Below are 13,329 nucleotides of genomic sequence, written 5' to 3'. Positions count from 1 at the left end.
CCCACCCCTTCTCTTTCTTCAACGATGGTGGAGCCCAACGGCTGCGCAATGCATTGCCTCCCCCCCCCCCCCCCCCCGGCGGGTCAGGCACCTTCAAAAATGGGCACCATCTCTGGAGAAAAGGAATAGGGGACGTTTTGTGTCGTCTCAATCCCCTTCTTCAGACTGGGAGTCAGGGGACAGGGAAAAGAGAGATATAGAAGGTAAATAGAGAAATATAAAATGAATGAAGGGAAGATATGCAAAAAGCAACCATGATCTAGGAAATGTGGAGGCCACAATGGCCCATTGTTGGCTGCGGGGAAGGTGACAGATAACGAGTGAAACAAACAGTGAAACTCAACAGGACGGCAGTGAAACTAGTAGGACGACTAGGGTGGGGGAGGGACGGAGATAGAGGGAAAGCAAGGGTTACTTGAAATTAGAGAAATCAATGTTCATTCGCTTCCCAGGTGAAATATAAGGTGCTTGTGTCCAATTTGTGTTTGGCCAAAATTGACTTTGACAGTGGAGGAATCATCTGTTCCCTTTCTCACCCAGAGTGATCAGTTGGTATGTAGTGAATTTGCCAGGCTCCCTGTTTTTTTGCTCCAAGAGTGTTTTATTGTCATATGCCCGGAAACACCAATAAAACTCTTACTTGCAACAGCACAACAGATATGTAAACATATTACTCTGTAAAACCCGTAGCAGATAACAAAAAAAAATCAGTATTTATCAAAAAGCAAACAGACAGACAATAATAATGCAATAGACATTCTTAAGCGGTTTGTCGGGATGAAGTAAAGTCGTGTTCAGAGTGGAACGAATGACGCGGGACTGACGACAGCGCGACTAGAGGGAGGGTTGTGGGCAGCACACTGGAGGCAGTCGGTGAGGTGAGTTTGCTTCAGTTTACCCCAAAGCAAAGATCCTATATGCCCCAAAGATCTTAGAGCACAACCAAAGATCATAGAGGAGCTTTGCACACAACTGTCTCTGTGAGGGAGGACCACAGTCTAGGGTCCTCCCGCAGTTGCACATTGTGGTGGAGACGCCTCTCAAATGAGGGAAGGGAAATCACCCCAAGGGGCTACATGAGTGGTAAGGGTGCCAGGTATATTATTGTCACAGTGAAATCCTTTGTATTTGCATACAATACACAAAGTACGCAAAGAGTCGCCACGTGTCTGGCACAGACAAAGTTACAAAAGTAATGATAAAGAATAAAGGGTACAACATTTAATGCTAGATATAGGGTGATTTCACGAAAGGTCACTGGAGCGTAGATCCGCACCCACGTGACCGAAATTTTTAACTGGGGGACAAGCGTCACTTCCGGTACATGTTAGTGAATGGGAAAACACGCACTTTCACACCCGTTAAAAACATCGAAAACGGCCCGTTTTTGAGCTGCAATTTACTGTACCAGTCGGGGTGACCGTGAGGAACAGCTACCTAAATTTACAGTCCAAAAAAAAGATAGAAACTAAGGTAAATTCAAGAGGGAGCTGAAGGTGTAAATACAGCGGAAGTGCTAGCGGACATTTGCCGTGGAGATTTAAAGATCCAAAATATCGGGAATTATCGCGTTTGCTCGCTGCATTTCATCAAAAGTGGCATTATTGACATTATCTTTATTCATTTGTTATATGAAAAGTATTAAAAGTTAAAAATCCGTCAGTAAAATTGCAAAATCGCCCATTGTTCTCAGGTGGGTTTTAACATGCAAAATGAAAACGCTTCTGAAGCTCCATTTACCATTTAAATAATCGTAAATTATCAATGCGTTTTGAAATAAATTTTACTGAGATGCAAGCTGTCAGCTGTTAGTTGGACAAAAGTAGGACATTTTATTATTTGCCAAAATATATTTCTCAATGTTTCTTGTTTAAAGCCTGCACAATCACCCAAACTACTTATTTATTTATTTATTTATCATCTAATAACAGACAAGCCTGCAGCATGGAATGATGTCAACAATCCTGATTGGGCACCCACTGTGAGCAGGATAGACAATGTGCACAAGAACGCCATCAACTTGCAGAGCTATAGATGCTTGAGCTGTAACCAAATCTGCTTTAATACTCTCTTCTTGTTGCACGTGCATGGCGTTCTTGTGCACATTGTCTATCCTGCTCACAGTGGGTGCCCAATCAGGATTGTTGACATCATTCCATGCTGCAGGCTTGTCTGTTATTAGATGATAAATAAATAAATAAGTAGTTTGGGTGATTGTGCAGGCTTTAAACAAGAAACATTGAGAAATATATTTTGGCAAATAATAAAATGTCCTGCTTTTGTCCAACTAACAGCTGACAGCTTGCATCTCAGTAAAATTTATTTCAAAACGCATTGATAGTTTACGATTATTTAAATGGTAAATGGAGCTTCAGAAGCGTTTTCATTTTGCATGTTAAAACCCACCTGAGAACCATGGGCGATTTTGCAATTTTACTGACGGATTTTTAACTTTTAATACTTTTCATATAACAAATGAATAAAGATAAAACGTCAATAATGCCTTACTTTTGATGAAATGCAGCGAGCAAACGCGATAATTCCCGATATTTTGGATCTTTAAATCTCCACGGCAAATGTCCGCTAGCACTTCCGCTGTATTTACACCTTCAGCTCCCTCTTGAATTTACCTTAGTTTCTATCTTTTTTTTGGACTGTAAATTTAGGTAGCTGTTCCTCACGGTCACCCCGACTGGTACAGTAAATTGCAGCTCAAAAACTGTCCGTTTTCGATGTTTTTAACGGGTGTGAAAGTGCGTGTTTTCCCATTCACTAACATGTACCGGAAGTGACGCTTGTCCCCCAGTTAAAATTTTCGGTCACGTGGGTGCGGATCTACACTCCAGTGACCTTTCGTGAAATCACCCTATTTGCATACAATACACAAAGTACGCAAAGAGTCGCCACGTGTCTGGCACAGACAAAGTTACAAAAGTAATGATAAAGAATAAAGGGTACAACATTTAATGCTAGATATACCATAGTGCTGCAGCAGTAGAGTTGCTGCCTTACAGTGCCAGAGTCCCATGTTCAATCCTGACTACAGGTGCTGTCTGTACGGAGTTTGTATTGTGTGTTTCCTCCCACATTTCAAAGACGTACTGGTTTGTAGGTTAATTGGCCTGCGTAAATTGTCCTTAATTCTCTGCCTCAGGGCGGTGGAGGCAGGTTCTCTGGATGCTTTCAAGAAAGAGCTAGATAGGGCTCTTAAAAATTACGGTCAGGGGATATGGGGAGAAGGCAGGAACGGGGTACTGATTGGGGATGATCAGCCATGATCACATTGAATGGCGGTGCTAGCTCGAAGGGCCAAATGGCCTACTCCTGCACCTATTGTCTATTGTCTAATTTGTAGGATGGAATTAGTGTATGGGTAATCGTTGGTTGGCGTGGATTCGGTGGGCTGAAGGGCCTGTTTCCACGCTGTATCTCTAAATTAAACTAAAGTTGATTTTTTGTCATTGGCACACTACATCTGGTAACTGCAGTATAATCTGAACAAAGTTGTCAATTGATATTTTGATTTCTAATGTCTATTTCACAGTAGCAAGGGAACTTTATGTACATATATAAAGATGCCAGCAGGGGTCTCGTGGTTCCGTTATTTAACCATGCTGGGGACAAGCATCCTAACAATGTTTGCAGGAGCAGAAGTAGTGCACAGATACTACAGACCGGATCTGGTGAGTGAGAACTCTCACATTCTGTTTCTCTCCTGTCTGTCTAACATCTCTAGTCTTGCATCATTCCATTTAATATTCCTTATGTTGGTGAGCAATAATTATGCACTTTATCTTGGCTCGCTGGTGACTGTTGTAACCTTGTCTCGACGATGCGGACTGATAGACACTCTCCAGTTATTAGCTGTTTTACTTCTTTCCTTTAACTTTCAAATTCAGAAAATAAATGCAACAGATATTTCAAATGTTTCTTTGAGGTGGGATAGACTTGGATTGTTTTTTCTGGAACGTCGGAGGTTGAGGGGGGACTTGATAGAAGTAAATAAAATTATGAGCGGCATAGAAAGGGTAGATGTTCAGAACCTTTTTCCCAGGGTAGAAATGTCTAACACTCTTAGTCATGGCTATAAGGTGAGAGGCGGATTTTTTTGCATGGAGATGTGCCGGCCAAGTCTTTTACACACATAGTGGGGGCCCGGAACGGTGGTGGATGCTGATACGATAGTGATGTTTAAAAAGCTTTTAGATGGGCATATGGAAGTCAGGGAATAGAGCTATATGGATCATGTACAGGCAGATGAGTCAGTTTAACTTGGCATCATGTTGGGCACAACATAGTGGGGTGAAGGGCCTGATACTTTGCTGTACTGTTCTATGTTCATTACTTGAAGCGTGTGGTTGATGTAATAAAACTCGTTTTCAGGGTTTGTACAATGAGTTTGTAGCATTTCCTGTTTTTGTTGTATGTTTTGTAAATCTGGTTACTAGGTTTCTTCGGGAGGATGAGGGAGCGATATATTGGTGAATATCTGGAAATAGTAAGGAAAATAGTTGCTTAATTTACCTGATCTGCAATTGCAATGTCTGCAACAAAACCAGAAAATCATCGGCAAATTTATGAGAATTCAAATGGTTTATTAGAATGAGCATTCAGGATAAAAATGAAGTTAAAATCATTAGTGGAGCTTTAACAATAACCATTGCATTGAGTTTCATTTACTGTTCATTCCAGCTCTGTTTTTAGTTAACTTTGTGAACTCAATGATCTGTTAAAACTTCTATTCACCGCTGAACTTTAATTTCCAATTTTTATTTTTAGAGTATACCAGAAATTCCACCGAAGCCAGGTGAGCTTAAAACAGAACTTCTGGGATTGAAAGATGAAATCCAGACTCATAATTCACAAAAACACTGAAAGAAGTGAAACAGAAGACGCGTCCCATGTAATATATTTGGCAGCCAGAGTCATTTGCAGCCATGATTTTCTCTAAAACACTTTCAAAGATGATAGTCGCACCACACCCACTTTATACATTGAGGTTAAAGTGGAAAATGGTAATTTACTGAATGTTCAACCTCATGTTAGCAGAACCGTAACACTTATTTACCATTGATTCTGACCAGTGACTTGTGTTAAATGGAATATGTTTTGTACGATGACATTCTAAAATTGAAATTCTTGCAGTGAACAAAAAAGATGTAAAATCCTACTGAAAAATATTTAAAACGATTCAATCCAAACAACAGCACTCTGAATTGAATCTAAATGTAAAGCTTTATGTGGATATTAAAGTTCATAAGCAGATTTTAACTAGAATGCAAAAGAGTATTGAGGAAAAATATATGGGAAATGTACAATGATCTGCTGAATAAGCGAGCTCGGTATTCCGACTGCGCATGCCCAGGTCAAAGGTCACTCTGCATAAACATTGCAGTGGAGCTGTGGACACATTTCATCCTTTTTTTTCCAGCTTTGATTCTTCTAGGTAAGAAAATACTGCTTTCAAACTATGAATTAGTTGTATTTATTGTTCCTTTGTTAAAAGCTAAGATTATAGACAATAGACAATAGGTGCAGGAGTAGGCCATTCAGCCCTTCGAGCCAGCACCACCATTCACTGTGATCATGGCTGATCATCCGCAATCAGTACCCCTTTCCTGCCTTCTCCCCATTTCCCATGACTCCGCTATCTTCAAGAGCCCTATCTAGCTCTCTCTTGAAACTATCTAGAGAACCGGCCTCCACCGCCCTCTGAGGCAGAGAATTCCACATACATAACTCTGTGTGGAAAAAGTGTTTCCTCATCTCTGTTCTAATGGCTCACCCCTTATTCTTAAACAGTGATCCCTGGTTCTGGACTCCCCAACATCGGGAACATGTTTCCTGCCTCTAGCATGTCCAAACCCTTAATAATCTTATATGTCTCAATAAGATCCCCTCTCATCCTTCTAAACTCCAGAGTATACAAGCTCAGCCGCTCCATTCTCTCAGCATTCGACAGTCCCGCCATCCCGGGAATTAACCTTGTAACCTATGATGCACTCCCTCAATAGCAATAATGTCCTTCCTCAAATTAGGGGACCAACATTGCACACAATACTCCAGGTGTGGTCTCACTAGGGCCCTATACAACTGCAGAAGGTCCTCTTTGCTCCTATACTCAACTCCTCTTGTTATGAAGGCCAACATGCCATTCGCTTTCTTCACTGCCTGCTGTACCTGCATGCTTACTTTCATTGACTGATGAACAAGGACCCCCAGATCCCCTGGTACTTCCCCTTTTCCCAACTTGACACCATTTAGATAATAATCTGCCTTCCTGTTTTTGCTACCAAAGTGGATAACCTCATCTTTATCCACATTAAACTGCATCTGCCCACTCCCCCAACCTGTCCAAGTCACCCTGCATTCTCATAGCATCCTCCTCACAGTTCACACTGCCACCTAGCTTTGTGTCATCTGCAAATTTGCTAATGTTACTTTGAATCCCTTCATCTAAATCATTGATGTGTATTGTAAATAGCTGCTGTCCCAGCACCAAGTCTTGCGGTACCCCACTAGTCATTGCCTGTCATTTTGAAAGGGACTCGTTAATCCCTACTCTTTGTTTCCTGTCTGCCAACCAATTTTCTATCCATGTCAGCACTCTACCCCCAATACCATGTGCCCTAATTTTGCCCACTGATCTCCTATGTGGGACCTTATTTTGTTTTGTTTTGATGCTTTATGCGTTGGTGAGCAAGGTCGGGGTCCGTGGTCTCCGGCGCTGTTGAGTTGCGGCTGAGCCGTCCCTGTCCCCTCCCGGGTGTCCCGTCCCTGTCGGGGGCAGCCGGAGGTGTCGTGCTGGGCATGCAGGAGGCGCTGGCTCCGGCTCCTGGAGGGTCTGGGGGCCGTCGGCTGCGCCTCCCTCCTTGTCCAATGCTGGCGGGGGCCAGGCGCTGATCATCGGCCTGTGGGCCGCTGTCCCGTCGGTCCGGGCTGTCAGTTGGCCCGGCAGGCAGAGTTGAGCTGGCGTTGGGGCTTCTTCTCCGCGATGGCCGCCGCTGCTCCAGGGTCGCCTCGGACGTCTCAGGCAGCCCCCCGGGTGTGGATGGGACACTCGGGGGGGGTGAGACAGAGGTGGTCCAGTGGCAGTTCGGCAGCACTTGTGGTGCCGGGGACCCGGGTTCGATCCTGGTTGCGGATCTGTGCGCGTACAGCTGCTGAGAATGTTTCTCCGTCGGTCCAGTCTCCTTCCCCCCCCCCACCCCACCCACACACACACATCTGGCCCCTCTATCTCGCTGTTACACCCCGCTACCTGTCATCCCCGTTCCTCGGATTAAATATATTTTTACACATAAATTATGAATAAAGATAAGAATTTATACACAGTTTGTACATTCAGCGCTTTGTTCGCTTTTTCTTTATGGTGAATGACCTTTGACAAATCCCATGATTTCTTGCGTTTTCAGAATACCGAACTCGCTTATTAAATGAAGCCAAATCTGAATGGCTTTAATGGTACTTTATTGTCATGCACCTAGGTACAGTGAAATTCCTGTTTTGTATACAGTTCAGTAAAAAATCTTACATGCATAGGCTCAATCATTCTGAAGCACAAAAATGCAAAAATAGATTATACCGAGACAGTACACAAGAGTCACCATGTTTCTGGTGCCATTTTATGTGATTCAAGTCCAACGATATTAATTGTTCATCACAAGGTTTCTAGAATGTACATTACAAATAAATATAATTGAACTAGTGCATGTTTGTTTTTGTTCAAGGTCACTGATTACTCTGGTTTCTAAGCCGTCACAGCTGATTATGGCATTTACTTGGCATCACTTAATCTAGTATTTGCTCAAAGAAAACATCAGCAACTCTGAGCAAGGCATTAGTTTATTGCACTGGTTCACAGCTAGGCCTATAATCCACACAGTAAAAAACTGAAGCCTTGCAGACAAAATGCCCACGGAGAATGGGAATTTAAACTCCAGTAAGATGGTCAATGTTCATCTTTCAATAGACAATGGGTGCAGGAGTAGGCCATTCCATGTGATCGTGGCTGATCATCCTTAACCCTGCCTTCTCCCAATATCCCCTGACTCCGCTATCTTTAAGAGCCTTATCTAGCTCTCTCTTGAAAGTATCCAGAGAACCAGCCTCCACTGCCCTCTGAAGCAGAGAATTCCACAGACTCATCCTTCAAAATTCCAAATGGTCCAGTCGACCCATTCTTTCATCATGTCAGCCCCACCATCCCGGGAATTAACCTGGTGAACCTACGCTGCACTCCCTTAATAGCAATAATGTCCTTCTTCAAATTCAACTTTCAATTCTCACTGGAAATGGTTATGGCCATCATGTTGCTCTTTGTGGGAGCTTGGTATATAATAAACAGACACAGCTCCACATTAAGTGAAAGTGCTTTAATGACTCTCATCATCTTTTAATACCTGGATCGAAGTAAGAGGTTCCCAATATCAAGTCAAACCCTGAGGTACAGGTATGATGAAAATCTGACTTGCAGCAACATCCACAAATAATAAAAAACATTTTTAAATTATACACATTCTGCAAGGCAGTAAAAAGACTACAAAAGTAGTGCTGAGGCTTTATAAGATGCCGGTCAGACCATATTTGGAATATTGTGAGGATTTCCAGGTCCCATAACTGAGGAACAATGTGCTGGAGAGGGTCCAGAGGTTTACGAGAATGATCCCAGGAATGATTGGGCAAACATATGAGGCATGTTTGATGGCTCTGCACCTGTACTCGCTGGAATCTGAAGGGGGAATCTCATTGAAACGTGCCAAATAATCAAAGGACTAGATCAAGTGGCTGGTTCAAGGTCAGTTTGTCACAGAGAATATTTCCAGTACCTGTAGTGGGAAAGTCAAGGACCAGAGGGCACAGCCTCAGAATAAAAGGATGTACCTTTAGAATGGAGATGAGAAATGTATTTAGCCGACATCCTTCAGACCCAACAGTTTCATACTTGGCCGAGCAATTTAAAAATCATTTTCAATTACATAAATTTAAACTGCCCTTCCCGGTTTTAAACATGTTTCTTGATCAGAGTAGTTGACCTACTGGATTTTCAACCAGTTAGCTTTTAGGTAATCAAGTAATTTAACCACTATCCTTTGTTAACTCTGCTCATTCATTAGTTCAAATAAAAAGGCGGTGAAGAAAATTCAAGACGCTGTTTAAAGAAATCTAGAGCATTAATGAGATGCAAAGTTGCTGGAGTAACCCAGCAGGACAAGCAGCATTCCTGGAGAACATAGATGGGTGATGTTTCAGGTCACCTTCTTGATTTAAATCTTTATTTGAATTTCACAGCAATTTGCATACATACAATGATAACAGACAGTGACAGTCAAGGCATAATTGTGCAACAGTATGTAAGCGACCCTCAAAGCCCTTACCCTTACCCACCTTCAACCCACCCGAATCAGGTCGGAACCAAACGGGGACAAACAACACTCACATACATACACATACACACAAATATGGTAAGATAAACGAAACAAAAAGTACTAAAAAAATAAAATAAAAAGGGGGGTCACTAATAACAGTAAATAAGTAAGTAATTAAATAAATAAGTGTGGGGAGGGGGGGAGGGGTTAAGGGGAGAGCAGCTGCAGTAGAGCAGAACAATGGTGGAGAGCACTCAGTCCTCTTCCGAGTCCGGGGACAAGTTGAAAGAGTTAACAAGTTCCAAGAAAGGGTTCCATGTATCTAGGAATGTCTTGGTAGAGCCTTTGAGAGAGAACCTAAGTTTTTCAAGCTTTAAATTGTAAAGCACCTCCTTAATCCAGCGGGCGTGTGTCGGGGGACAGGTGAGCCTCCAGTTAAGCAAGATCAGTCTCCGGGCTAACAAGGTTGTAAAAGCTAGAACCCGTTTCACCGCAACAGAGAGGTTGGTGTTGGGAGGGGTACCGAAAATGGCTGACAGTGGGTTTGGAGGAATAGTCTGGCCGTAGGCTCTGCTTATCAAGTCGAAAGCACTCCTCCAAAAGGCTGCTAGCTTAGGGCAAGACCAAAACATATGGCTATGGTTGGCAGGAGATTGATTACATCTGTTGCAGGTGTCCCTAACAGCGGGGTAAATTCTAGATAATCTTGCATTTGTGTAGTGGACTTTGTGAAGGACTTTGCATTGGATTAGGCCATGACAGGCACATATGGAGGAAGAATGGATCAAATCCAAGGCAGAGTCCCATTGCTGGTCTGTTAGTTTCGTATTCAGCTCACCCTCCCACGCAGCTTTTAATGAGGTATGAGGTTTCAATATAACCGACCCTAACAAGTTATACAAAACAGAGATGCATTTCTTCCGGTTGGGATCTAGAGCTAAGATGGTATCCGTCAGGGTTTCAGGGGGGCGACTTGGGAAATGGGGGAATGTCTTCTTCACAAAATCCCTAATCTGGAAAAAACACAAAAGGTGGGAGTTTGGGAGGTTATAGTCACCTTCTTTAGACTACTCCAAAGGTTCTTCAGGGAAGGAAATCTCTGTCCTTCATCTGCCCTTTTGGCCTACACTAATGGTGATCGTATTACCTTCTGAAATATGTCACCTTCACTAATATGTATAAAACTGTTTAAAGAGCCGAGTTATTAGCATCAAGCTATAAACAGGAAAAGGCAAACTAGGCCTGGATTAGGGGGTATTAGCTACTGGGGGAGGTTAGACAGACTCAATTGTTTTCTCTGGAATGCTTATATCCGGTCTCCCCTTAACCTCTGAGGGGAGAGCTGATATAAGTATAAAATTATGAGGCATAGGTATGGTAGACAGCCATACCCTTTTTCACCCAGGATGGAAATGAATACTAGAAGGAATAGCTTTAAGGAGGGACAAAGTTTAAATATGATGTGGGGGTATGGAGAGGTGAGGAATATATGTTTTGGAAAGAACTGCGGATGCCGATTTAAATCAAAGGTAGGTGCAAAATGCTGGAGTAACTCAGATAAGGCATCTCGGACAAAAGGAATGGGTGACTGTTAGGCGCTCCCCCCCTGGTGAATGCTATGTACTTACCTTTCTCTGTTTCTCTCCCGAGTACAGGCCTCATCAAAGATCTTATAGCGGAGCAAGATAGGCTACTCCTGCGAAATGCAATGGACTGACGTGTAGTACGCTATGGAGGGGATCATGGGCATTTTTCCACGCCCATTTTAGTAACCTGAGCCTACCTGACCCGACCCGACTCGCAGTGTAATCAATGTTGTGGGGCAACAGTTTGTGTGGGTTAGATTCATAAATCTTGTCAACAATAACATTTGATTCTGGTAATTGTCTTTTTAAATGTTTTTTAAATCATTTCTTTTTAAATGGTTCACAAGCAGTGTTTGAGTTGATTTTGTAGTAACCGGAACCGACCCGACTCGCAGGGTGATTGACATTGCGGAACTTTTTGTGCGTGATATAGGGTTAGATTCATAATTCTGTTAGTTCATAATTCTGTTAAATCTTGTTAAAGAATAAAATGTTTATAAACACACATACATGAAAATTATATAAATGTATATAATCATATAACACACACAATTATATTTCTTCTGATCCAATAATGAACTTTATTTCAGACTAGACAAGGGACATTAAATAAGAAACATTGTAAATAAGAAACATTGTAAACCTCCCCGCAACTTCACACACACTAGGCCTTATCCCCCCGGCACTCCCTCGCCTGCCCCCTCACTACAATGTATCCCCCGCCTCCTATGCCCCTCTCCCTCTCCCGTTGCCCCGGGCCCCACACTCCCTCTCCCGCTGCCCCGGGCCCCACACTCCCTCTCCCCGCTGCCCCGCACTCTCTCTCCCCGCTGCCCCGCACTCTCTCTCCCCGCTGCCCCGGGCCCTGCACTCCTTTTCCCCGCTGCCCCGGGCCGCGCACTCCTTCTCCGCGCTGCCCCGCACTCTCTCTCCTCGCTGCCCCGGGCCCCGCACTCCTTCTCCCCGCTGCCCCGGGCCGCGCACTCCTCCCCGCTGCCCCGGGCCCCGCACTCCTTCTCCCCGCTGCGGATCCAATCTTTGGCCGGAAGCAAGAGGGCGGAGCAAAATGGCGGAACAAGATGGCGGGGGCAGGTTGCTAAAATGAGTCATAAAATCGCCCATGAATCCGCCCATGAGCGTACTACACGTTTGCGTGAGAGTAATCCATCTTGCTCCGCTATAGGATCTTTGGGCCTCATGGCTGTGAGTCTGGAATCAAGGGGTTAAAGGCTCCTGTACCACATTGGCCAAGCTTCGTCAGGTGACGGGTGACTCATCTGAAGCTTAAATACCAGAGTTTCCCAGGATTCTCTCTTCTTCGTAGACCCTGACTTGTGAGCAGCCTGCTGGTGTGAGCTGAGGAAGGCCTGGCCACATGGCATCGAACTTTGTGTACTTTCACCATTACTTGTTAACAAATATTGAATTGGGACGGATAAGGGCTGACCTTAGTGTTTTCGTGTATTTTGTTTCGGGGTTATATCTCTTTAGGCAGGTTTTAGAGTCTCTGGTTCGACGGTCCATTACATGGCTGGCTGGAGCACTGTTTAATTGCTTGTTAGTCCATCCATATCCCTGACTGGTTTGTTTGAATCAGGTTTGGGTTTTGTGTTCCATTGAATAATTTAATCTATTTTTGAACTTGAACCTGGTTTTTGAATTATGTTACGCGGCTCTGAAGTACCTGCATTCGGGAGTCGTAACAGTGACATTTCGGGTCGATGAAAGGACTCTGTACAACCAATTTCACGCGTTTCCAATGTCAGGTTCATAACTTAATCAAAACCTGGATCATGTTGGCATTGGCAAGGCGATCTCCAATCAGTGTGACAATCATACCTAAACATTTGAGATGACCATGCTTAAATCTGACCATTCTTCTCCAACAAAGAAGGATGTCGAGGGGAGAGTCAAGCCAAACGCATGATCAAGACTTGGTATTTTATGGCTGCCTAATTGGACCAATTGAAAAACAATGTATGTAGGACGCTTTTCCAATTCACCACAAATAAATAAGCCAAATTAAATGTTTGGAGGGCAGGATTACTAGCTGATGGGCTGCGAGTGCAGTTAACTGACCACTTTACCAAAGATAGACATCTGTGTGACATCACTGAGTAAAATATTCAGCACTCAACCCATTGGAAGAAAAGACAACCCTAAATCTAGCACTAAGCTGAATAATAGGTATGTATGTTGCTTGCCTTTCACATGCTTTGTGGTGTAAGGGTGGAGTTATTCCAATACAACAGGAAGGGTCTGATGGCACCAAAGGGGAAAAAAGTCAAGCATCTTGGTAGGGTTGACATCAGCAGACATTAAAATAAAACTTAATATCAACTATAATATCAAATCAGCAGTCAAACAAGCTTGAA

General features: G+C 43.4%; 1 protein-coding gene across 4 annotated transcripts; it reads left to right on the top strand.

The window, feature by feature from the left end:
• The first annotated feature begins 133 nt into the window (after window positions 1-133).
• On the top strand, window positions 134-5,576 carry c19h12orf73 (chromosome 19 C12orf73 homolog). 4 transcript variants are annotated; one of them, XM_033038051.1, is made up of 3 exons: window positions 134-203; window positions 3,545-3,683; window positions 4,780-5,575. In XM_033038051.1, exons 2-3 carry the CDS (start codon window positions 3,576-3,578, stop codon window positions 4,873-4,875), a joined length of 204 nt encoding a protein of 67 aa, XP_032893942.1. In that variant the 5' UTR covers window positions 134-203; window positions 3,545-3,575; the 3' UTR covers window positions 4,876-5,575. The 4 variants fall into 4 exon arrangements, with proteins under 4 accessions (XP_032893942.1, XP_032893944.1, XP_032893945.1 ...); XM_033038053.1 differs by having other exon boundaries at window positions 149-203; window positions 3,548-3,683; window positions 4,780-5,576; XM_033038054.1 differs by lacking the exon at window positions 134-203 and adding an exon at window positions 606-878 and having other exon boundaries at window positions 3,548-3,683; window positions 4,780-5,576.
• The last annotated feature ends 7,753 nt before the right edge of the window (window positions 5,577-13,329 follow it).

Source organism: Amblyraja radiata, chromosome 19 (assembly GCF_010909765.2).
Source record: "Amblyraja radiata isolate CabotCenter1 chromosome 19, sAmbRad1.1.pri, whole genome shotgun sequence".
NCBI classification, from domain to species: Eukaryota; Metazoa; Chordata; class Chondrichthyes; order Rajiformes; family Rajidae; genus Amblyraja; species Amblyraja radiata.
This window is presented reverse-complemented; position numbering and strand designations above follow the sequence as displayed.